The following is a 26628-nucleotide window of genomic DNA, read 5'->3' as shown; positions in this document are numbered from 1 at the left end:
TTATCTGACAAATCAATTAGCAATGCTTTAACTGCAGTTACTGTGTGCCTGAAGCTTCAATTACGCACCTCACTATAACCTGTCATACCCAACCCTCCAGAGACATCACCATGTGCTCGAGTAACCTCTGCACATAAAGAAAAAATTGTCTTTCCTTTTTATTGCATGCACAGGAAGTGTACAGTGAGGAGAAAAACCGTAAAGCAACATTAAAGATAATTCTTAGTGTTACCTTTTGGTCCTAAATCATGCACCCTAAGCCAGTAAAATACATTATTAAAATTGTTTTGTTCTGTGCAGAGCCACATCAAAATATGACTCAAGTGCAGAGCATGCCATGAGGCACAACTAATGAATTTCAAGCAGCAAAATAAAAAATGGTTTTGGTTAGAAGGAAAGGCCTGTATTGGTAGATACTGAGAGAGAAAATATTTCTTGATTTGTTCCTAATAGATTGCTCATTCTCAGTTCTATCCAAATTGGCTGTAAGTAATTATTTCATTGTTATGCATTAACTCAGTGGAAAATCATGTCTGTGAGAGATTAAAAAATAAATAAAAATAAACAGTGCAAATTTAACCTAATTAATCTCCAAACAAGTCAGCCTAATGTTTGAAGGTTTTCTGGCAGTTATGTATGAAATTAGTTATTTAATTATTTTTCCACACACAATAAACAGAGATGAAACCAAAACGGAAAACCCAGGGCATACAGGGACGACGTTGCAGCGGTCCCATCGTGTGTGGGTTGTTGGATAAAAAGCATGAATTAACACCATCAAAATTCAAATACTCATTTAGGTATTTTCAACAACACCATATGTAGAATACAGGTACATGTCCTTGTAAATATATCAGTTCATGGCTTTATTTATCGCCTTCAGCTGGGAGCAAGGTTTGTGGTGCCACCAGTATTTTATACTGTATCATACATTGCATTTTGCGGACTGTGAATGTGATGTAACTATTTCAGGCAGCAGTGGACATGGTAGAATGTTATGGAACCCCGGAGGGGGGGGGGGGTGTGTGTGTGTGTGTGTGTGTGTGTTGGGGCATGTTGCTAAAACACAAATTAGCTAGGTTAACTAGCTAGCTAACTAACTAGGTTAGCCTTATTGTTTGTGGGATTTGCAAGATCTTGCTAATAAAACTCGATATCTCGCAAAACAAAGTCAAGATCTCGCAAAAGTGTTTGTCCCCAGTACATTGTTTTTTGTGCCCCCCCCCCCCCCCCCCCCCCCCCCCCCCCCCCCCCCCCCCCCCCCCCCCCTTCCATGTCACCTCCAGGGCTCTGTAGATCTGGGATTTCTATCCGGGATTTTTTTTCCAGTGGATAGCTTGATATTGGTATGTGATTGGAGAACGTACGGTAGCTAGCAGCGGAGGGGCAGTCACAGGACAGCAAAGAATAATTGGAAACTGAATTTTGGTCGGATCTGTTTGTCCATGGAATTACAGTATTGTTTGTTAACCTTTGCACCACTACTTGGCTTTATACACCTGGGAGGACTACCTCAGTGTAGCCTAGTACTTTCTTAAAGTACAACTCTATTTTGGGGTAACACTTACAAACCCACAGGAAATATAATCCAACCTTATTGACCATCTCATCATAGGGCTAAACAGTAATACAGGGGCAGGGAAGAGCACCAACAGTTGTTAGAGTTGTGCCTTTTTTTACTGTACTGTTTGTTATGTGGTGTGATATGTCCCTGGTTTGCCATAAACCTCCCACAGTAAATTATTATACCATCTGGATGATGGATTGAAATTACCATGTGTGCACAGGCAAAACCAAACTACCAGTTTCCCGGGCTAATACTAATATCCAGGGAGGGCTTCAGCCTGCGTTTATGTGTAACCATTAGAAGTAACGCAACTCCGTTGTCTAGAGGTGAAGTTAAAGTTATGAAGGCAGGTCCAAAGACTTTGAAGCATCACGAAAAAAAAACACAAACACTTCATGGTGCTGGATACAGAATGATGGAGGAATGCGCGATAAATAATCTGAAAAGTTGGAAAAACGGGCCAATAATGATACCATTTCTTTCTTTCTGCGTGGCTGGCTGGTTATCACCCTATTCTTTAATCTGTTTAGGGTCTAATTGTGAGTAATGGCGCTATTGGCTGATATGGCTTGTAGCTCAGCCAGCCCCTCTGTGCCCACACTGCATATCCAACCCATCTGTGAGCTACACACAGCCACAGCAGAGTCAATACACACACCAAAACAACTGTCATGCCAAGAAACACCAACCCAGAAACAAAGCGCACATGTACACATATCACTGCAGCAATCTCACACGTCACAGCAACCGCCAGCTTTAGCGCATTGGCTAACCAGCAAAGAGAACTCATAACACACCAAATTAGCTTTAGATTTGCAATGAAAGATCAGTTCATTAAAAATGCATTAAATATGAGCGGGTTCAGTTGATGCTAAATGAAAGAAGGGGGGCGAGATTAATCTAGACTCTCTCTTCTCTCTGTCCCCTCTTTTATATTCTCTTATCCTCTTTCCTCCTGCTTTTTTCTGCCTTTTTGGCACCTGCAGTGCCACATCTCAAATGGATGTAATATCTTCTCTTATGTCAGAATCAGTGTTGCATGTAACCATGATGGTGCAGAAAGCTCTTCCAGCCTGTCCATCCACTGGAGATGATTATTTGGGCCCAGTTGTTGATCAAATCGGTTTGTGTAAAAATCAGTCATGCACAAGAGTTGCATATCTGACACACCAGATAACAGATTTTTGGCTGACCCAATCAGAGTTTTGAATCAAGCAAATCAAACATCAGAGGTCCAATTGTTCCAGACAGATGAAAGATGCAGATTGTTTGTCTGGTTTAATATGTCTGAGACAGGAGTTTGGCTCCAGCCTCATGTAGTGCACCTTTGCATTTTAACATGCTGATGTACCAGGTGACACTGGCTACAGACACCATTGTCAGTGTATTGCTCTAAATTGCAGCTATCATTGCGCTGTGTCATCACTTGGCCAAAACTTGTTTTGGCTGAATGTGCTCTGGTCTGTGTCTGTGCTGCTGTTCTCTGCACTCCCTTCCAACATGGCAGCCTTGCTTCCAGACTACAGTACCAAGACATTGTTATCACAATGCAAACCAGAGTTCTTCCATCTATGGTTTTGGGAAATCCAATAACACTATGAGCAAAAAACAATTCTTGTGGTTAGACCTGTCACCTAATGCATGCCAGTATGATGGGATGATAGAAGCCACACTGAATGGAGAAGAGTAACTGCAGGCTAGAGAACCGGCAGTTGTTTCCTGAGGAGAAAGAAAGGCAATTTGTGTGCTGGATTGTGAGACAGAAGAGAGGAATATGAGACAAGTTCTTTGCACACCTATTCTTATCTTTGTGCAGGCGCCAGTGGGAGACAATGAGGTCATATCCATGCACAAAGTAAACTCCTGCATGCTGAGCAATAATCTGACACATGCAGGCACAAGTAACTGGTCCAATCTTCCACATATCAAAATTAATTTACAAATATACACAAGCACGATGTAATATTGAAATGTCACCATTGTCATATTCAGCCAAGTCTCAATACATTTCGGGAAATGGTCACTTTATTTAATCTATTTATTTGTGTACGTTAATAGTTATTTTCCTTCTGTTGATTACGAATTTTGAAGGATTGTATTTCAATGGGAAGCCTATTTCATGATCACAGAACGATTACGGTAGCGAGTAGTATTGAAAATCCCAGAATCCGAGCAGGTAGGTTGGTTGGGTGGTGTATGAGTCAAACAACAAAGGAAGCGGGGATTGCGTCCCGCGTGATATAGTTCCTTTCCGCGTCATTCTCTTCCTAACCACGAGCATCCGTTTTTGTGGCCAACGTGTGGCATTTTATTTCCCCGTTGTTGCGTGCCACAGCTGTTGCCACAAAGACAGCGCATCGTGTCCCTGCGCCCGAGGTTCTCCCATCCCGCGTGTGGCGGCCGTCCCGTTGTTGACGCCGGTTTTGTAAATATGCTTAAACAGGATCATGCATGAGCTTTTCTCCATATAAATACTTTTGATGGGCTAACTCTTCCCTAAATTAGCAAGGAGACATAAACAGAAGCATTGCAAAAAAAAAAAAATGAAGCTGAGATTCAAAGATGATTCTGTAGGTAGAATAAGACTTCTAACTCAAATGCATCCTGGCTGAAGGTGTCGGTGTACTCCAGTCAAAGTGCTTGTTGGATGGTTGAACAGTGTCTAAAGGTCTCACTATCTTATTTTTCTTATTCTTAACACAACTATTTATGTGACTTGTTGTGTGTACAATTGAGTGCAGCAGCACTATAAATGCCCTCCGGGAGCGTCTATCTAAGATTATTGTGTCTAAGCCCTCTCCATGACGGCAGGCTTACCAACCCACCTTTAAGTCTGGCTGGGCGTTGACACCAGAGGAGGATTAGGAGGACCAGAGGAGACGAGGAGTAGGGGAGGTAGCCTCTCCCACTGGATCCCACAAAGACTTGTTTTACTGTGTTGGACTGGTGGCTCTGCTGCAAAGCAGTGTGGGGGATCAGGGAAAGGGAGATGATGATTATGGAAATGAGCAAGCTCTCTTTCTGAAAGATTAAACAGGCCTCTGATTGCTTTTACATAACCTTCACTCACTGAGACGCAGGTTCGCTCTTTCCCTCGCTCCCTAACTTTCAAACACACAGACATACATGAAGTGGACTTGGTTTTTCTCATTGCTTTTTTTGTTGTATCGTCTGTATTAAAGTTACCTCTAGACAGTACCGTAGGGAGGTTACCTGAAACTGGTGATTTAACGTCACCGCTCATTTTACACAGTTTAAAAACAAAACAAAATTCTGAGTGAACATTACTAGCTACGTGGGGGGGGGGGGTGATAAACAGTAAATTCATCAAATTCAGTGTCCACAATGCTATTTTCTAATAAACTGTAGCTGCGTGAGTGCGGATTACATGTCACGGCTTTTTTTGCTGTTTGTCACTTTGCCTAGGATGGAGTAGCACTCCCCCTATTACTTGGTTGCCATGACTTTGCGAGTGATGATTAGTCCTGTCACTGTTCCAGTTCAGGAAAGCACACGGCTCTGCAGAGTCGTGTAATTACGACTTTATAACTTTTCATAAATGCCTGAAGGATCGGCGGTGTGCATAGTGGAAACCCACTATGCGTCTGCCCTACTTTACACCATGTCGGTGGACATCTTACCGTGGCGGGCCTCCGTCAACACAAAGGAAACACTGCTCTCTTTAACCACTCATTTATGTTCAACTTCAGACACACCAACAAAATGCCACCATACACGCAAGTCCAGAGATGTCCTGCAGTTTGATTAATCAGACCTCGGTAGTCAAAACCTCTCCTCCAGAGAGCCCGTTATCGCTCAATATTCTTTTGGTATATATGCGAGGGGTTGTGTGTGACTGTGGAAAGTTAAGCTGACAGTGGGACGTATTGACCCTCGCATTGTTTGTATCTATGAAGAAAATTACAATATAGAAGAGTTTTTCACATAAAACAATCACAACATTAGGGTATTTTATGGATTGACATAAAGAAAAGGAGGAAGATTGATAAATAAATGGAGAAGAGAAAATACAGCAATTTTCTTACATTTTTTAATTAAATATTTTGATATTTATGATTTTCTTCATTCTGCACCATTTGGTGAGTTATTTAAAAAAAACAGTTCTACCGATGGGCTTGGATGCCAGTTTTTCTATAATTATTTGGGGACCCATTTAATGTTCCCTGGACACAGCTTTGAGCATCAACCAAGATTTTGACACATAATAGTCCAGCTGGTGGCTTCAAACTGTGCTTAGCTTTTATCTCAACTAATTGCCAACACAACCTTCAATTTCTTTGAAATTGTGTGAAACCTCCCTGTTCTGTCACATTTCCCCAGGACCTGCAGCAGGTGCACCACACAGCTGAGATTTAGCCGCTGCAGTAGATGGGCCAGAGTTGGCTGCTGTGTCCTTGATGATTAAAAAGTTTTCCCACCTGAGGGCAAGCCTGACAGTGTCAGCAGTCAACATCATTGTCAGCAAACAGTTTTGCGTTTCAACTTCAACACATTTATTTAAACAACCAGAACTGTAACTGGAATATGCAGGTGTGCTTTTGGATCTTAGCTATTAACTGCGCTTTTTGTTATTTTCCCTATGTTGTCACGGACCCCCAGTTCCTAATCCTGCGCATGCAAGGACTGTCATCAGTGGGTTATACTCTGTAGACTCCGCCATTGTGGTACTTCATTTGGAGATGGATAGTGACTTATTTAAATGAAAACCTTCGAGATTAATACTTTAAAGAATGTCTGGTCACATTTTCCTATGACTTGCAAGAAAGGTCCACCGACTGGGAATCAAACTGTAGACGTTGATGGATGCATCTTAACCATTGGCTGAAGGGGCGTCCCTGTCAAGCATTATTCATTTTGTCTTCCAAACATTTTCAGTTCACAGCTGGCGCCATCTTTGTTGTACACATTTACCACGGTAACAAATCTGCTTTAGAGTAATATGAGAGAGCCCTCTCTTTGCCGTGCCCGTTCACCTAGCCTAGCAATAGCATTACCACAGCTTTCTGTCCTCTCCACTGCAGAACAGCTGATCATTAACAATCTGATTCACTAACTCGTTCAATGAAACACTGTTCATTGTCTGGGTGTGGCTATGAAGATAAAGCTCATAATCTCGGATAATGTAGTGATATTTCTTTGGCGATCATCTAGAGCAGGACTGTTCAATTACAAATTCAACTGGGACAGATTTAGACAGATGTAGATGGGCCAGACATTTTCATCAGCCTATTTAAGCATTGAATAAAAACACGTCCCTTTGTGCTGGCCGTTGGGCTGTTGATTAAACTACCGGCTGTACTTCTGCATGCAGACTACACACGTTCAGAAGAGAGAGGGAGGCGGTGCCATTCTGTGCCATGCTGCCCGCCGGATGGTTCTGGCCTTCCCGTTGTCTATTAATTCCTGATATTGGACATCATATTAGGCATTAACCCTTATGTATAATGTAATATTGTATAGCTTGTGTTTTTTTTGGATTGTCAGTCTTTGACCACTTCCTCATTTCACCATCAGCCCAGTGCCTGTTGGATTGGAGTGCATGCTGAAAGATCCGTCTGTGTGCCAAACGGAATGACCATTGAAGGAGCTAACTTGCTTAATAGGGGGAAAAGTGGAATATTGAACACAGACGCCAATTATCAATATTTTAATTACATGTGTTGGTCAGGTGTCTGCTTGACAATACCATTTGGCAGCTCGAAAATTAAAGTGAGATGACCAAACCGAGAAATTTATCTTTTTAGATAAAACAGATATCGACAGTTTTCATTTTGGGGACATCATTTGAAATTGGGAAACATATAAACTTGGAAAAAGATAATAAATTGCAATATATCTCAGAATATTGCAATGTGTTTAAAATCGCAATGGTATTTTGACATAAGTATCGTGATATCGTATTGTGAGGCCTCCCACCCCTTCTCCTTAAATAACTAACCTTCCATTTTACCAATCAACTTATTTACTGACTGACTGATGGGTTAATTTGCTGAGGAAGCGGCTGCTTGCTGGGTTTCTGTTTGCAGTTCATTCAAGGACATCCAGCTGATGCAAAAACACATTCTCCTTCCATCTAACCAACTCACAGACTCCCTGGCAAAATGGATGAATAACTACATCACTGACTGGCTGGCTGGCTGACTGTCTGGTTAATTAACTTACTGTCTGTTTGTAGCGCACCCAAGGACATACATCCAGCTTGTACACAATCTATTTCTCACACACACACACACACACACACACACAGGAATACGCATCCACATCTCTCCTCTCTGGAGTGACGGGGAGAATATTTCCCTGTTTACTCAAGTGCCACTTCATGATTAAAAACTAATCGGGCTTCAGCCAGCCTGGGATCCCCCTACACACTGACACAGAATGAACTGTAATTATCTTAACATGGGAGTGAGGCACGAGAGGCAGAGAGACATGGACGGGGAGAGAGGAGAGATGAAAGTAAAACGACAAGAGGGGAAGGTGAGGAGTCAGGTGGAAAATGAAAAAAGAGACCGCAGGAGTGGTGTCAGATACAGGAAGATTATGAAAAAATGAGAGAGAGGGAGGTACAGAAAGAGAGAAGGGACATGCAGTGGCTATAAAAGCCTTTTGGCCTTGGTGATTGTGCATTACTGTAATGTAACATTAGCACAGGTGAGATGGCAGCCTTCTGTTTGGTTAAGCTACAAATTGTGACTCAACATAAATAAAATAAGTTTCCGTTAAATTTTTGTGTACTTTATTGGTCCCTGGCTGAAACTAAATCTAATTCTGTTGGCCTCAAGTTCAGCTAGAAAGTCTAAATGTACAAAGTAGAAAGGAGAGAAAAGTACCACTTCAAATGACTTATTTTCTAACTTTGCCTTATCTCAAGCTGCTGAATCATGCTTTTTCTCTTTCTTGCGCAATGCTCAAGTGCACAAGGGCTGCTGCATGGAAGCAAGAACAACACAGTCAGTGTTGAGCTTCAACTCATAATGGCAATTATTCCTCCCAGGGGAAGTGATTTGTCATATTGTCGTTTTCATTACACTTGGAAAATTGACAATTAAGCTTGTGCAATTCAGTAGTCGGGATCAGAAATAGATTTTCACATGTCTGTGTGAAAGGTGAGAATAATCAGATGTGTTAAAGTTGTCACAGTACCATTGTCTATAGATTATTGAAGATTGTCCATACAGCTACACAGAAATCAGGGGGAGAAGGGGAGGGAAACGGGAAAACTAATATCAAATAGGCGTGGGCCGGTAACCTTCAGGAAATTGATGTACTTATATTTCAGCCTTAAAATGTAGACTTTTAAGGCTGATTTTGTTTTTAAATGTCTGGATAAAAAAAATGTTTTTTCCATTGACCACAATGTCTTTTTTAAATTTTTTTTGTCCTTTATTTCCATAGGACAGATTAAGACATGAAAGGGGAGAGAGAGGGGGGGGAATGACTTGCAGCAAAGGGCCGCAGGTCAGAGTCGAACCCTGAACTAACCTGGCCACGAATGTATTTTATTTTTAAACACACTGCACACTGGCAGGGAGAGGGATTTCTAAACTGGAATTTCTGTCCTTGATGATTCACAACCGAAAAGATGCCTCATTGTGTGTAAATAGAGGTGAATAAACATATTTGTTTGTGTTATAACAAAGTGTCAGTTCCAAATAAACTAAAAGAAACACCGCAGGCCCGCGATCTAACTCACTCACTAACTAACACCAAGTTCTCAAAGTAGTTTAGACATTTTAGGCCTTTATTATTTACAGTGGATAGATCTCATCCAGACTCTAACGGGACCTTGTGGCTTACTTACTGGGGCACCCCCCCCTACACGTAATGCTAACCCAAGAACCAAGTCTTTCAATTCGCCTTTCAAAGAAGCCAGGACCAAACCAGATCTTTAACACTCCAAAACTGGTTGTTACTAAAATGGAAACATGAAAGGACACAAACACTCAAGCCTTGAATCAAATGCACACAAACACCCACACGAGACAAAGCAGCAGTGTGTTCTCCACATGAGGCACCAGAAACTGAAGATTACTACAAACTGATATATTGTCAATTTTTGACCTGAATACTAATGATTTCACTTGACTACTTCATGCAGTGAGTGCAAAAAGATTCATGCACGCGCACACACACACACACACACAGGCCTGGAACAGCTAAATGATTTTCTATTGAGGCTATTGTTATTGGATTGTACCTCCTTCAAATGTCCCAACTACAAGACAGTCTTATTCAGACTCTTTTCAATGTGTCTTGTAAAATAGCCACACTAATTATCTTTCTTTATGAAAATATTAGATTGTTTCTCAAAAACTACCGTCCTTATCTGGACATGCAAAGAGAGCCATGTGACATCCTGTTGAGAACGGCTCTTTTCCAAGGCGATTTTATTTGGTTTTGTATGCAGACCTAAATGCAAAAAGATTCACACGCACACATAATCACACCTGTCCCCTCACGCACGGAGTAACTCTCGCTCTCTCGGTGTCCATTGATGATTTTGCAGTGCAGAATGGGGTCTGGCTCCTCGGGGACACATGGAGATTAGGTATTTGAGGATTTAAATAAGGAGGATGGAACACACTCACTCTAATACACAAATTGCACTACACAGAAGGAGAGAGAAAGAAACGGTTACAAAGAATAAGAATTTAGAGTTATAACTCTATGCAGCATTGATCTGCTGCAGCCTGTTTCAGCAGCTAAAATGGAGGTTTCACACTAACTTCATTTTGTTAAGTTGTATTGCCACTAATTACTCTTTATGCTAAATACAAAGAGCCCCCTGCATGTTTTAAGATATGATATAAAAACTACATCATTACAACATCTTAAAACTACAGCTACTCCATCTCCTTTTGAGAATTCCAACTGAAAACATCAACAACACACACAGCTTCCATCTTGGCCATGTAAAATATGCTTGGAATGACAGTGGTTGGTGCAACAGGCCGCTGATCTGCTGCTGGCTGTTTAAAACTGCACAATGTCCTATTACACACTCTCACAACACCACATTTGGCCCATTAGCTGTTAACCCTCCTGTTGTCTGCGGGTCAAATTTGGCCCATTTTCAAAATATTTCTATATCAGAAATTTGCTTGTCTTTAAACAAAATTGTCAAAAAAAAAAAAAAAAGAGGATGGTTCCCTACAACGCTGTTAACGAGTAAAATAAACGGTCAGTACACTACTTTCATTACATGTGGTTTAAATCCATTTTATAGCACTGGGGGAAAAAATAAAATAATGATAAAAAGGTGGGAAAAAAATGTCAAAAAGCTTTAAAAGTGTGGGGGGAAAAACAACAAAAACTTAAAAAATGCAGAACAAAGTTGATAAAAACATGAGAAAAAGTAACAAAAACATTAGGAAAGCGACAAGTGTTTTAATTTAAAATTCATACCCAGAAAAATAAAAGTTCCATGGTCAATGGGAAGACAACACAAGGGTTAAAATGTTTATTTTTTATTTATTCTTTTACCAGGAAACTTGATTGCCCTTGTCTTTGCATCTGTCCTTCTCCCAGCTGGAAATGCTAAGTTTGCATGAACGGGTGCAAAAGTTCACCTCCCCGCTCCTCCTCCCGGCTGCATCCTCTGCTTTTTAATCCCCACCCCTTCACAAGCGCATTCCTTTACACGTCCTACTTCCTTCCTCTCTTTCACCTCTAGCTGATACACACAATAGTTCACTTGTCCTCCTCGTTCTGATTGATTCTCCTTCAATTTCCTTCTGTCTCTTCTCTCTTTCTCCCAGTGGGACACAGAAAGAGAGGTCCAGTCAGGTGCAGAAGTTCACCTCTCCTCCCTCCACACCCCTCTTCCCCGGTGGGACCCATGTTAGCATAAGGCACACATGTTTACAGCTTTTTCAACCTTTCCTCTTGATCTTTCATTCACACTCACCTTTCTTACACCTCGCATATTTTGCTAATTCTCTGTCCTCTTCCCTTGCTTCTTCTGTTTGTTCCATGTTGAACTATGGTTAGCAGGTAATGTTCAGATCTTTATCTTTTATTTCCTCTCACTCAACTAGATTATTTTACTTATAACCTACTACTATCTTTTTCCTATGAAAAATACATGATGCTATGCTGCAATTTATGTATAAACACACCCATCTTAGATTTAATGGAAGTTGGACTGCTGCAGAGTCACTACAGCTACTAATTAGTCTCATAAATCACACTCATATGTAATATGTAACTTCTTTTGGGTGGGAATTCCTTTAACATCACAATCTTATTGTAGCTTTAATTTTTCCTTCCTCCTACCCCTCTGTTCTTTTTCATCTTGCTTTCTGGCCTTGGTTATGTGAAGATAATTTCATTTTAGATTTTGAAATGTGAATGTTACTTGCACAGAAGATTATTCCTATATTCCCACGGTAGGCCAAAGAATGCAATATTCCTATTAGTCAAGCAGTGACATTTTAACAATGCACAGTATTCATTGTAGAGCTAAAACATTTAGTCGATCAATAAAACACTAATTATCTAACCATTTAAGTCTGGTTCTAGCCTTATTTAGGTATATATTTCATGTTTGTTAGTCTTCTATGATTGTAAATTGAAAAGCTATTTGGGTTTTGCACTGTTGAGACAAAACAAACAACTTATACAGTATATTTGAACTTGGACTTTGGGCAATTGTGTTGAGCATTTTACATTGTTAATTGAGAAAATAGTAAGCAAATCAACTGTTCATAAAATTAAATAACCCTTATTCATTGTGAATGCTTTGTTCTAAGAGAATTTGCTTTTAATTCCACACAATAGTGTAAATCAAGCTAGGTCAGAAAGATCACCAATGCTTCATTCTCATGTCCTCGCCACATTAAAATAAATACAACATGGGATCACTTTGCTGCACCAGTCCTCTCTCTCTCTTCCTGCCCATTCACATCTATGTCCCCTCGCTCCTTTCACACCTCCCTTTGTGTCTCCTCACTGCCTCTCTCTTTCTATGTCCCCTCTTTGTTGTGCATCCAAAGTGCAGGCTGACCTTTCAGGTGTTGCTCCCCGAGGAGTGAGTGAGTGTATTGTGTGTGTGTGTGTGTGTGTGTGTGTGTGTGTGTGTGTGTGTGTGTGTGTGTGTGTGTGTGCGTGCGTGTCTTTGTTGTATACTTTGTGTGCATACGTTTTTTTTTTTTGCATGGCAATTCTTTCTTTTATGATGGAGACGATGAAAACGATAATGTCTTCCCAAAGGTGTGTTTGTGTAGTCAGTGGCTTGATAAGCAATATAAAGTGATTTACAGAATTCCTGAATAATTGTTTCTGGTTACTCTTGCATTAACATGGGAAGAAAAATAAAAGCTTCTCACTGCAAAACAGAGTGTCTGTAATCTAATAAAAATAAATAAAAAACAAGCAGTTGAAGAAAACCGACCAGACCAGATTCCGGTTTCTAAAAGACTTTCATTTCCAGCCACCCTAGTGACGTGGCTCCATAATAGTGATATCATCAGGTCTTTACGTCAACATCTTAATATGTCTAAGGCTTGTTTATGATCAAATACTTAGGAAACCTTTATCATCCCATCAGCCTCGCATTCCGTTTAGTGCAAACTGTCAAATGTTAGCACGCAAAACATCCTGAGCTCAGATATTAAACGCGGTAAATATTATACCTTCTAAACATCGGCATGTCAGCATTTAGCTCAAAGCACCGCTGTGCCTAAGTAAAGCTTCACAGCAGAGTTGTTATCATGGCTCTAGTCTCTTAGTCAGCCCTGTGTTAAAACAACACAATGGGCTGCTTTGATGGGAGTTTTTTTTTCAGCTACCAGGAACCACTGAGCCATGAAATACCATCCTGGAAGTCCAGTTCAAATGCTTTTTAGACACCAGAGTAGCACAGTACTAGTTCATATTATTATAAGACAAGATTTTACACTTCTGGAAAGCCGTCACAATGGCAATTAGAGCTGGGCAATGTATCTATTATATGGAAATTGTGATGTGAGAATAGATATTGTCTTCGATTTATGAACTTACTAGACAGTTGTAACTGTTGTATTATTTGCCTTTACCCACTTAGTTGTTGTATCCACAATACTGATAATTATTTATAAAAAATCTCATTGTGTAAATATTTTGTGAAAGCACCAATAGTCAACATTATATTATCATTGCAAAATCGATATCAAAGTATTTGGTTACAAATATTGGGATATTTGTTGTCCATATCGCCCAGCACGAATGGTAATTATTTTATCTTTCGTAGTGTTGCGTAGTACTCTACCAGTAATGTGCCTTTGCCTGTATTTGACTTTCCAGTAAGTGTGTGCCCTATCATATCGTTCTTGATGAAACCGTTTTTTTTTGGATAGCAGGATATAATTGAGTTTTGTTAAATTTTTTTCCATGAATTGCTTTCTTTGCTAAACAAACTGTCAGATGTGTAAGATGACTCAACCAAAGGCAGATTTGAATGATTTCATAAAAAGAAAGCAAACCCAGTTTTTTGGTTGTCTTATGAATATTTTGTATTTGATTGTATTTTGATTGAGAGGCTGCATTTGCTCATTCACTTTTTATTGTGCTAGCATTTACACAGAATATTACTCTATTAGTTTTTTTTGCAATTTTGTTAGACTTTGTCCTTTGTCTCCCGTACCCGGATCCCAGAAAGACCACCTGACTAACTGCATCAAGTAACGAGTAACCTGTCAGTGTACTGTACATGTAAGCCATTAAGTACCTAAGCTAACACAAAGTTGCCTTCCACACACTGTTCAATATCATTTTTATAAAAAGAGCATTTATTTCAAAGTTTTCTTTTTTTTTGCTTCGGAGATTGAAGCACATAGTAAAGCAACATTACAATGTTCAGAAAATATAAGTGTGATGCTGTAACATTTTTTTTAATCGTATCTTATGTTTTTTGTTGTAATACTGGAATATTCTGCATGTATACTAAAATAAGAACTTTTAAAATTGTACAAATTGGTACCATAAAACTTGACAGAATAAAAACGAGGCGTTCTCTCACTGCAACAGATAGCTTTCCTCTTCAACAGGGAGAAGGAACGAAGAAACGCCAAATAATGGGAGAGAAATAAAAAACGAGAGAGGTTGTATTCACACAGGCAATAAACCAAAGCGAATATTTAACTTTTGGCAGTCGATTTCTAATAGCTGTCCAAAAATGAAAATGAAATACAATGTAGTTCTGCATGTTTAGACAACCATAATCTGAGCTGCAAAGAGTTAAACATGAACGTGCTCCTGTGTATCTGCAGCCAAAGAGAGACAATTGTCATAACGATGATAATAATAATAATAATAATAATAATAAAAAACAACAATAATAATAATAATAATAATATAACATTAAAGAGATTGAACAAGAACCTACACACTTAAAAAGGATGTTCTGCTTTCAGCCTCTCTGTATGTGTTGCTCCGAAAAGACACCTTGTGTTATTTTCCAGTGTGCACATTTTATGTTTAAATAGCAACACGTGTTGATACAACAGGTGTTGCTGCTAACATAGCTGGTGTTGGAGGAAAAACAACACAATGCACATTTTCACGGTCTACATTTTCCGTGCTGGCAGAAACGGCACATCCTATTTAAAGAGTGCACCAGGCGCAAGTTGGATCCTCAAAGGGATATATCACATGTCTGCACATTGCTCTGTACATACCTATCATGGAGAATAGTTTGCTTTCTGAATATACTTTTCAAGTTACAAAAAAGAAACAAAAGGAGCAAAAAAGAGAGAATGCACTGCGTTGCAAGAGTGTCCATTAAGTTTAAGGCGATTTTCAGAGCTCACAGGTTTTTACTCATTGTGATTGATCATCATTGGTGGACTCTGAATGAGGAAGTGATCGTTCGTCGGTGGACTAGGCATGGGAAGTGATTGTTGATAGGAGGAATGGGGACAAAGGGGCGTGGAAAGGGGCAGCTTTTCTTTTCAGGTCTTCTCTGCAGTGAAGAATGAACACAAAGAATCGTCCAGTTTTTCAATTGAATCCGTGTTTAGTCTGCGTTGTTTTGGGAGTAGAAAAAAGGTGTTTGTGTAGCATTTTCACAGATACCCAGTCCTTCTGGGATCATTTGTCTGAGTGTAGCTACTGAAGCTAGCAGTCTCTATCGTTACTCCTGTTGTGTTCACCCCTGGAGTTGTTGTTTATTTATTATAAGGCCACCATACTGTAAAGATGCTGTGAGCATCTTCAAAGTATCAACAACCCAGAGTCCGTCACGCTATCGATACCACAGTAACTGCTGAATTTTGCACACACATTTGGGAGAAAAAAAAATCGTTTTGTTTCAACTGTTTGACCCCTTTTCTTTCCCTTTCATAACATCTGACAGTTGCTGGATCCAAGACTCTTTCTTCTCATTAGTTTCTTTTCCTGTCTTTCCGTGTGTCTTTAACATACACCACAAAGAGAGCAACTAAGGGAATATACCCCACCCAGGAACTGTTGAGGAAGTACGTGAATCTGGTCCACAAAAGCATATAGAACCTCTGAAGAAACTAAACAGTTTGCTATAAGCAAGTTATTTTGATCACACAGCAACATTATTTCCCAACAATTTACTTTCAAACTGACAAACTTGTGGCATAACAAATCTAATAAGTCTCTAACAAGGAGACATACTGTAGGCGGGAAAGAGAGATTTTGGAAATACTTCATTATGTGTTCATTAACAAATTGTCTTGTAAGGACCAGGGAGGCGCTGTGAAAGGGAGAGCTGTTAACGTCCGTTGCACATTGGCATAAACTGATCAGGTTGTAGTTGATAACATTTGGGCACTGGGGAGTGTTACCCTTGGTTAACAAATCCTCATGGAATCCATAAATCAGAGATCGGGGGCATCCAATCAGTGAGACCACTGTTAAGAGTCTTCCCCATCATCACCATCGTTAATGAAGCAGTCTTTGGTTCCGTACAAATCCGCCAGCTTCTTAAACCTTGGCCCCCAACTCTGCAGATAGTCATAATCCAAGTCAGACTCTGTTGTGACAGACTCGAGGGAACTCAATGACCCAGCCAATGATCCTCTGCCTTCATATCCGTAGATCTGAATGGAGTCGTAAGGAGGTGCAGTCGGATCGCTGTCAGCCTCTGCAATTCGAGTCTTGATGAAGTCGTCAACATCGACACTGTTGGCTGCAGGACGGCCAGCGCCAGGCCTCATGGGATATTGAAGCTCTGGTTTGATGTCCTTTCTTGGCAGGAAACCGTTGGCACCATCTGGGTTCTGGACAATTAGAACAAGAGCACCAGTCAGATAAGTCTCTAAAGAGACTTTCAAGTGGTAGAGCATGAGAAAGAGCTGACGAAACCGTTTGTTGGTGAATGAGGTACATCATGCTCTAATGTCAGCAAATAACAAATGAATATGAACACAATTTAAATTAGGGCTGCACAATTAATCACAATTGTATCAAAACCGCAATATGGACTAGTGCAATATTCAAATAGCAGGGGAGCGCATTAATCATTTTTATGAAATGAAAATGATACATAAGTGATCATTTCCGCCAATATTGTGAATCATGTCGCAGTTGCAATATCGGTCAGAATAATTGCAATTAGATATTTTCCTTGTATCCTGCAGCCCTATTTAACATTTTTATTCTACATTGACTCTACCTATTATCTTAACAAAAACAGAGAAACAAAGAATACTGGGATGCCACCCAGCCCTTCTTCATACCTGCAGTGTAGCGATGTCGAAAGCCTCTGTGTCCTCTTCACCACCTCCCTCGTCATCATACGTGATGATATTCTCCCTGATGTCCTCTTCCTCAAAAACTATCAATGGCTCCTTCTTCTGACGCCTCAGTGCAACAAACAACACCACTATTGCTGCCAAAAAGAAACGCACAAATCAGACATTGTTCTGGATGAAGCGATTACACAACAGTCCTCAAACAATCTCTGTGAAAAAGGGGAAAAGCCGGCATTAAATAATTAGCATGCACTTTGGGAGAAGTGTAATCAGACCTTGGACTGTTTAATTAATATTATTACTTTATTGTGCTATGCACACACTCTTGCCATTTTAATTGCAGGCGGTTATCAACATGTCGGCCTTCTAAAGGATTCTCAGTTGTGTACCACTATGGGTAGAATGCAGTGTAAACCAGCGGGGAAGATACTATGTTCCAGTACATTACAGGAAAAAAGGAAGATGGATAACAGCTGCAGTGTGAGGTAACCGTGTGCACTGAGGAAGAAAACTAAGGCTTGAGACGCAATTGAAGAGTTTTTAAAACATTTGCTGTTTGCTGTTTTTGAAAGCTCATTTTCACAAAATAAGAACTAAAACCGATTGTAACTCACATGTGCCCAGACTGAAGGATTATGCAAGGATGGGGGCATGAGTATAGAAGGGATGCTGTAGCTACCGATACACGGGTGGCTCCAGGAGCTCAAACAATTCAGTGCAACATTAACAGAGGTGGACAGCCTGATTCAGTGTCCCACATTCATCTCTGTGTAAAGTAAATATAGCATTGTTTGCTATTGTGTGGACATCAAGTTGACAGACCTGGTTAAAAGACTCATTCTGAAAACACACTGCTAGAAGGTTTTGGGTAAATCCGTAATTATTTTACGACATTCCCCACCTAACATATCTCCAATTTGAAGTTGTCGCTCCTTACCCAGCAGAATGACAATACAAGCCAGGATAGCTATCAGGGCCCCAGTGCTGAGACCAGCAGGTAGGACGTAGGGCTCCACGTTGCAGGAGAGGATGGTGTCTCTGCTGTCACAGGAACAGACTCTGATGGTCAGGGTGTTGGTGCTGCTCATAGCGGGGAAACCGTTGTCGTTTATCTCAATGGGAAGGTAGTAAACATCCTGGGTCAGACGGCTGAATCCTTTACGGAGCACATAGATACTGGCTGTGCTGTCTGTTGAGAGAGACACACGTACTTGGTAAGTCGATCGAAAAATTATGGAAATATACTGACTATACTTAAAACTGCCAAAGAAGAGTAGTGCATAAAAGACTGTAAGTACAAATTGCTAAGTTTGAATAACAACGTATGCATTAAGACTTTTATTATAGCTTTGACTTTATCACATCATCTTTCCCCCCCTATAACCAGCAATTTCCACCAACGGTTGTGAATCCGCTCCGCTGTGTGTCGGCTCCATGCTCTGCGTTCTTCAACACCCATAGGTCCGGATTTGTTATGGGACGGCTGCTGCCATGACTGAGAGCTGAAGTCTCGAGGACCCACAAGATGCCGCTAATTCATGTATGATTGCGCGATATGACAGGGTGTAGTTTCTATAAACACAACACAAAACCTCTGACCTGTTGACTTGGTGGAAATTGCGGGTAACAATGGAAGAGATGAGGTTCTTCACAGGCTTCATCACTAAGCAAACAGTCTCTAAAATTTACATTTTAAAATACATTATCGAGCAATATAAGTGAAACGTGTAGAGGCTACAGCATTGAACAGGGTACTTGAAGCAAAGTAAGGAAAGTAGTCCAAAATTGCTGCATGCATTGCAGCAAATCCTATTAATTGTACACAGAGTCACTCATGGACAACTTTGCAGTATTACACACTGATCTTACTAAACTTGCGAGAGCCTCCAGTTGCTCCATTTATTCTTTCACTTTTTGCTCCAACCTTAACCTTGAATCAAGCTTAATCCCTAATTTTAACCCATAAACTTGTTAAAATCCGTATTTTAGCACATTCAACAGCAGCAGCATATTGACACACAGGTTTACCCTTTATGGCTCTCTATTTCTATTTGGGATTTTTCAATTGATTTGATTGAGGATGAAAAAATGCGCACACACACACACACACACACACACACACACACACACACACACACACACACACACACACACTCTACAGGCCTGGAACATACTTTTGAGAAAGGCTCTGTTCCAAGGCACAGTCTGTCGTCTGATTTTTATTTGGTTTTGTATGCTCAATAGCTCCCTCCAATTATATACTTTCTTCCCTGGTGATCATATGAAACTAAGCACCATTCACATTTCCGCAAATGTGTTTTTCTCTTCTTCAGCCTCATACAGCCTCTTTTTATCTATCTATATAATTCTTTTTCTTGCCTCTCTTTGTCTCTCCATCATTTTCATTCTTGTAGTCTCACTCCCAGCACTCCCAAAACTTAATTCAATCAGTTGGCCCCCTAAGATATATGTACAGACGGACAGAGACCCCACTGCAATTAATACAGCCCGCACAACATGTGTGCATTTGTGTGTGTGCGAGAGAGATTCAGAGCACCTGCTGCTTTCAACAAGGTAGTGTAAGCCTCCATCTGGTAAGGCTTTGATCTAATCTGAGTGAGGGGGGGGAGGGGAGAAATAGACCGCAGATAAAGAAACTGTAAGATTGGCAACTACAAAGGGCTAGACACTGAAAGAATAAAAGAAAATAATATTGTAATGGTCATCTACCTCTGTTGTCTTTGAGGGAGAAGTTGTGGTTGTGAGTGACTTCTGGAGCCAGGCTGAATGTGAAGTGCTGTCTGTGAGCCATCTCATCTTTGTCCACTGCACTTACTGTTTCAATAACCTTAGACACACACAGAAACACAAAACAAAAAGAAAAACACAGTTTGTGGGTATTTTCTGTCTGTTTACCGTAGTCCCTCAGTCTATGGGCATATACATGCAGCCTAAACATGCATGCACAAACGCACACGCTCTCACACAGACACACTTACCTTCCCTGGCGCAACAGTTTCACACATGAGGACTTCGTTGTTGGTGGCGAACTCTGGGGCGTTGTCATTTACGTCTTTCACTTTAATGTTAACACGCACTTTGGTGTCTTGGTGGTGGCCTCCTACACACACACACACACACACACACACACATACACACACACGCACGCATATACAAGAGGGCAAAATCATCAGTATTCTGCTGCATACAAAAATTCAAAGCAGTGTCAAAGTCATTAAAAACGTAATTTGTGCTTGAATGTGTGTATGTGTGATAGCTTGTGTGTCTGCATTGTGAGCCATGTTTTGGCATTGCCTGAACACAAAACTAACTATAAATATACCCCAGCAAGATTGCCTGTCAGTCAGCCACTCAACCAGCTATTTAGTTTTGATTTGCAAAAATTACAAACATGAGTTTGTTAGACATCAAAATATCCAGTCAGACAGTTTGTCACTTAGTTAGCCTGCTCCTGCACTTTTTTTCCCAAAACAATTTTGACATTCTAAAGAGACAAATGTCAAGTTATGCCTGCTGAAGAATAAATTGATGAAAAAATTGTGTGATGCAGACAGAATGTCAAAACAGCCAAAATAGACACATACGGGAACCTTGAACTCCTTCTTCAGCCAGAACATTAACTATGAAAGACTCAGAGAGACCAGTGTATTTTGCTGTCTATCATTTATCTTTAAAAAAAGAAGAAAAAAAACCCATTTTTTTCTACACTTTTACTGCCTCGCATATTTGTAATTCTAGTCAGTATCATTTTTCTACTACCCTGTCATTACTAGGCATCTATTTAGCTTTCCAGTGCCTGTTAGCGGTTAGCGTAGCCTGCAATGGCCCTTGTTTTGTGGGCACCGAGCCCGTTTCCATCTGGCCGTCTGGCGTCTAGCACGCCACAGGGAAACCACGCAGTGCTTTGGTAGTTTGAGCCCCAACCACAGAATACCAGGGTGGGGCCACTGTGGCTTGTTGGCTGGAGAGTTTGTGGGTTCGAAGTCGAGGAGAGAAAGCTCCGGAGGGCCTGTGAGTCGACTGGCTTTCCCCTCTTTTCGCCCCTCAGTCTCTTTATAGTTAGCTAGTGAGTTAGTGGTGGACATTGGATTCTTAAAAGCTTTAGTGGTGCCTTAAGTTGAGTTTTTCATTCCCTTTCACTGCATCGGGGTTTAGATCAGTTGTGTCACTGACCACCTGCCTGCCAACTTTCTCTGCTGTAATCACCTCATTCAATCGGTAATAAACGTTAAATGAAAGCAAGCAGATGAAATGTATTTCCAGTTACAATCTTAGTGGTGTGTCAACAGCTGGTTGTGCTATATTTCAGAATTCCTTCCATTTGTCTTGTCTGTGGATTCAAATAAAAATATAAAATTTTGAAGAAGTTTAAATCCCAGTTGGTAGAACTACTAGACATATTTCAGATTTGCACATCTATCATCTATCAAGGCTAGTAAAGATCTGTAGATCCACGTTTTGTTTCTATTTCTGACTAACATGTTACGTGACAACAACATAAGATGCAGAAAAACTTGCACATAAACATGTTGCATGCCCTGCTGTCGACACACTAACTGGGGTAAGAGCCATTTACACTCAACAAAAAAATAATACCACCAAGCATCTGCACGAAGCCCATTCCTCCTGGCTGAATCTGAATATATAAGTAGTTTACCATGGTAAAGGCAGTTCTTCACCGACAGTCCCAGCAAAACAAAATGCTACATTTAGTCCCACCCAAAGAAAAAAAAAAAAAAAAAAAGGCAGCAGCTAGAATCCACTTAAACGTTGTACATAAGATGTCATGGACTGTTTCCAGCACCACAGAATGACAGGTTGGGCTCTAGAGGCCAGCAAATGTAAAGCGTGGTGTCTGTCTGGGATTTTCCCATCTGTTTGTTCCTCTTTGACTTTTTCTCTCCATCCTATATCAGACTATACTGTTAATCATTTCAGTAGCAGCACTCATGCAACAGCCAAGATCAAATACAGGTAGACTGCAGCTCTTTGACTGGTCTTCTGAAATGGCTGACAGTCTCAGTAAATTGGCACCGGCAGTCTCCTAGTCAATGTGTCACTTCACATTTAAACGTTTCAGGTGTGGAGACAAGTCACAGTCCAAATACTTTTTTAGCTAATACCATGATGGTGATTAGAAGTGTTTATAGCATGTACTTGAGATGATTTAGATCAAATGCAGTTCCCAGTCTCTTCAAATGTTTATTAGGTTTGGATGTGTGTGTCTGTGCATACATACCTATCTCTGTGGCTGACACGGAAATATTATGCCAGGGCTGTGCTTCTCTGTCCAGTGGTCTTGTCGTGGTAATCTTGCCGTCCTCTGCGTTTATGCTAAAGAACTGCTCTATATCTGTGTACAGAGGGATCATGTACCTATATGGAGAATGCACACACAAATAATAGTCATATTATACAATAGGATTAAAATATTCACAGAAACAGTATACATAACCGAATCACAATTATAGGTTGCACATTAGGACATTGATACCTTAACTTTCTGAGTGAAAACCTAAGTGATATTCATAAAAACAAGTAGCGGCTGCAAGATGCAGCAAATCATCCAAGTCTTAAAGATGGACATGTGCTTTCAGTTAGATTAGTGTGCAGAAAATGTTGTTACTGTAAGAAATATAACTTTGCAAACAGCTGTAATGGATAATTGCTCTACAGTATATCGGCATGTATATTGTATTTTTAGTGAGTATAGACTGGGGGAAAAATTCAATATTCCGACAAACATTTAATAAAAAATTCAGAAACACTTAACTAAACAGATTTCCATAATATTAGTTATATGTAATTATTTGACTTTTCACTAAAAGAATGTGATAATAATGTGATTTATTGTCACAACAGAGCAGAGCAATATAAAAATATAAGTTCTGATAAATAAAATGTATAAAAATACATAATAACAAAAAATAATCAGTGTTGCCAACAGGGGCCTTTCAGAGCGCTCTCTGGTGAACGAACTATGCAACACCAAAGCTCATAACATGGTTGACAGTCTTTTTTTATAAATATGAATTTATCCGAATCATGTATTTGTCATTATAAATGATTTTGATGAATCAATATTTTATATTTAATTCCGATAGTTCGGGAAATGCCCGATATCTGTCGATAACATCAGCCTGCCGATAGATTGGATGGATGGCTATGCTTTTGTAATCTCTAATCTGTTGAAAACTTCTTTCCATGTAAACTGTGTTTCTGTATACGACTATGAGTTGAAGTTTTTCTCAGTCATAGTGTTTGTTCAGTGTAGCTGAAGGAACTCTATTAAAGGGTTGTTGTTTTTTTGGCAATTTTCCAACTTACTCTGGTCTGAAAATTGAAATTCTCCCACTGCTACAAGCCTGACTTAGCCAGTGTGTTTGTGTGTGTGTGTGTGTCCTTGTTACCTGACGGGATTGTTGGCAACATCAGTGTCCTTGGCGTGGACTCGTCCCACCAGGGTGCCTTCCGGCGCATTCTCCTCCACCTCAAAAGTGTAACTTGGATCTACAAACACAGGAGGCTCATCCGCATCCTCCACTGATATCTACACACACACACACACACACACACACACACACACACACACACACACACACACACACACACACACACACACACACACACACACACACACACACACACACAGTTAGAATGCTGATATTTATCTTGTCACACACTGTTTTTTTTTAAGATAATGTTTTGGGCATTTTAGGCCTTTATTTTGACAGGACAGCAGAAGACATGAAAGGGGATAGAGATGGGGAATGATTTGCAGGAAAGGGCCGCTGGAAGGAGTTGAACATGCGGCCTGAGAAATGAGCCTCTATATAAGGGCGCCTGTTCTACCAAGTGAGCTACCCTGGCGCCTGTCATCACACAGTCTTGCACACAGTGAATGGCATACACTCACACTACTCGCCATTTAAACCCATTTTTACTTGTGTACCTTTATTGTGGCTTCGTCCTTATAAGGCCCCCAAGCGAGGTATTGAGGGTCAACATGAGGGTTGGATCCCTCCACCTTCAAAGTGTACGACCGTTTAGTCTCAAAGTCCACTGGCTGAGAGAGTAAAAGAGAGAGAGAGAGAGAGAGAGATCAGACAGGCCACTTAATCAGTTAATTTCAAATCAAAAATCCCTGTTTTACCAAATATTTACTGTAAACACACATTTAAATGGTCCATCATGTTTTTTTGCAGTGTAATACTACATGAATGCTAAATCAAATGTACTGTATATTCACTGCAGTGGGTGCATGCCAGTGCTGTAACCTTGCCCTCTGATAGGGGGAGCTGTTGTTACATGAATGAAAACAGTCATATCATCACATTATCACAGCAGCAGTCTAACTGTTAGCACTACTATTACATAGCAGCAAAAACTCATGTAGCAGCAAAAACAGAAGTGACCCAGATGCACAGTAGTATAAATTTACCTGATATAAATGAGTTGTTTTGTACCAAAATTAATCATTTGTTTTTTTCTTTTGATAAAAGCAATGAACCAGGGCTAGTTTTGGGAGTTTGGGACACCAAATGACAAGGGAGTAAGGAGGTTTTCAGGGTTAGGAAATTCATTTCCCAGGCCACAAGACTGGCTTTTTTTTTCCTTTCTTCCTATATCATTTTTCATTTATTACACCCTTTATAACCAAGACTGGTAAATTGAGAATATATGATAATGTAAAAGTTTCTGGCATTGTTTTTTTTTTCCAACATCACTAGTATGCCAATAAAAAAACCTGGGATTCAATTCACCCATATAGAACTGAGCTCCAATTCACTTACTCTATATTGGGAGAAAACCAATTGACTTGTAATGGCCTTGTTGTGGAATAGACTTGAGCGTGTGTGTGTGTGCTTTGAGGTATGCCGCTCAAAAAGCAAAGATCACACATCTTCCTCACATCCCCGTTTCATTCAGCCATTAAAAAGTGGCACAGCAGTTACAAAGCAATGACTTCAGTTGGGCGTCCAATAAGTCTTCCTCTTTCTTCCTGACTTCTTATGTACTGAGTACTGCAGGGAAAACCGTTAAGTCAACAAATGTGTTGGCAGTCATTGTATAAAAGCTATAATACCAAAGTGATGCTTATGAGGACTTGCACATTGCCAACAGCAGTTGGCTGCAACAGGCGCTCATCCCCAGCTCCGTCGTAGCCATAATCACAGTAAAAAAAACACACTATTATGGGTATCATTTCTGTATTATGAACCCAGATTATAACTTCTTTCCCCCCACCATTATTTTTCCAGCCAGTACGGCTGATGTTGTACTGTTGTCCCAGGAGCAATCTTGATCTTTTCATCTCCTGCTTACAATCACTTAATGAAATCCCAATAGGAGTGGAATTATAAGCCCTGTGTGAAGTGTTGTGAAAGCAAAGTGAAGCTGGAATGGATTTGAGTTCAACACACAAGGTTTACCAGGGGTTTCCGTTGAATAGGATCGTCACCAAGATTGCAACACCAAATATCATGGATGGAAGCTGCCGATTTGACAAGATTTGACATTAACGTGTGTCTCATCTTTTAATGTATATTGAACCAACTAGGGCTGCAGCTATTTATTTTTTTTCATTGTCCATTGACTTGTTGATTATTTTCTTAAATCAATTAGTTTGTTCTATAACATATCGGAAAATGGTGAAAAATGCTAGTCAAAGATATTAGGTGCACTGTCATAGAGTGGAGCTACTCCTTTGAAAACAGCTTGCAGGAGCTCTCAAATCTGATCAGATTCCGAACTGTTTTCATGTGATGCGGCTGCCAAATGACTCAGTGCTAGAGGGACATTTCTTTTTAATGGTTTGTTCCACTGTCATTCAGTCGCAGCGACATCGGACTCTGTGGTGTCGGTGTTTAACGTGTTGATGACAGGTACAATGCTAGTTGGATAGATGTGACCCAGTTCTTTCATTTTCTATATTTTGTCATGGTCCCTCTGTCTCTGGGTCTCCACTGCTCTCTCTCTCTCTCTCTCTCTCTCTCTCTCTCTCAATCTCCCAGTCTACCGAGCCACCGTCTCTATATTCTTACCCTCTTTGTGTATTAATCAGTGTGAGATAATAGTATTCGCAATACTGCCTTCCTTTCTATTCTCTCTCTCTCACGCGCATGCATGCGCGCACGCACACACACACACACACACACACACAGCTCCTTAATATTCTGTGGACTGCTTTTGTCAGGACACAGTTGAAAGAGAATAGCTGATTAAAGCTTAGTGAAGGCTACTCCCTTCTCTGATTTGAAGATGTGTTTAGGTGGGTGTCCGTACAGTTTTGGGTGTGTGTGTGTGTGTGGGGGGGGG

The 26628-nt window shown here is 40.4% G+C and overlaps 1 protein-coding gene across 2 annotated transcripts in view; it reads right to left on the bottom strand.

Annotated features, from left to right (window-relative positions):
- Nucleotides 1–4141: 4141 nt before the first annotated feature.
- cdh11 (cadherin 11, type 2, OB-cadherin (osteoblast)) overlaps nucleotides 4142–26628 on the bottom strand; it is a 98651-nt gene continuing 76164 nt past the window's right edge. The window contains exons 9-18 of one of the 2 annotated variants that reach the window (XR_004660084.1): nucleotides 24263–24376; nucleotides 23721–23860; nucleotides 22550–22686; nucleotides 20289–20410; nucleotides 20020–20137; nucleotides 18227–18478; nucleotides 17275–17426; nucleotides 16199–16815; nucleotides 8507–8511; nucleotides 4142–4152 (exon numbers count right to left, since the gene is read on the bottom strand). Coding sequence is in view for 1 of the 2 variants with exons in the window: in XM_034897851.1 (XP_034753742.1) it covers nucleotides 16450–16815; nucleotides 17275–17426; nucleotides 18227–18478; nucleotides 20020–20137; nucleotides 20289–20410; nucleotides 22550–22686; nucleotides 23721–23860; nucleotides 24263–24376 (1401 nt within the window). In the remaining variant the exon portion in view is untranslated. Of the gene's footprint in view, nucleotides 4153–8506; nucleotides 8512–14332; nucleotides 16816–17274; nucleotides 17427–18226; nucleotides 18479–20019; nucleotides 20138–20288; nucleotides 20411–22549; nucleotides 22687–23720; nucleotides 23861–24262; nucleotides 24377–26628 lie in introns of those variants that run through there. The other variant, XM_034897851.1, reaches the window with a different exon arrangement.

Source organism: Etheostoma cragini, chromosome 17 (assembly GCF_013103735.1).
Source record: "Etheostoma cragini isolate CJK2018 chromosome 17, CSU_Ecrag_1.0, whole genome shotgun sequence".
Classification (NCBI taxonomy): domain Eukaryota; kingdom Metazoa; phylum Chordata; class Actinopteri; order Perciformes; family Percidae; genus Etheostoma; species Etheostoma cragini.
This window is presented reverse-complemented; position numbering and strand designations above follow the sequence as displayed.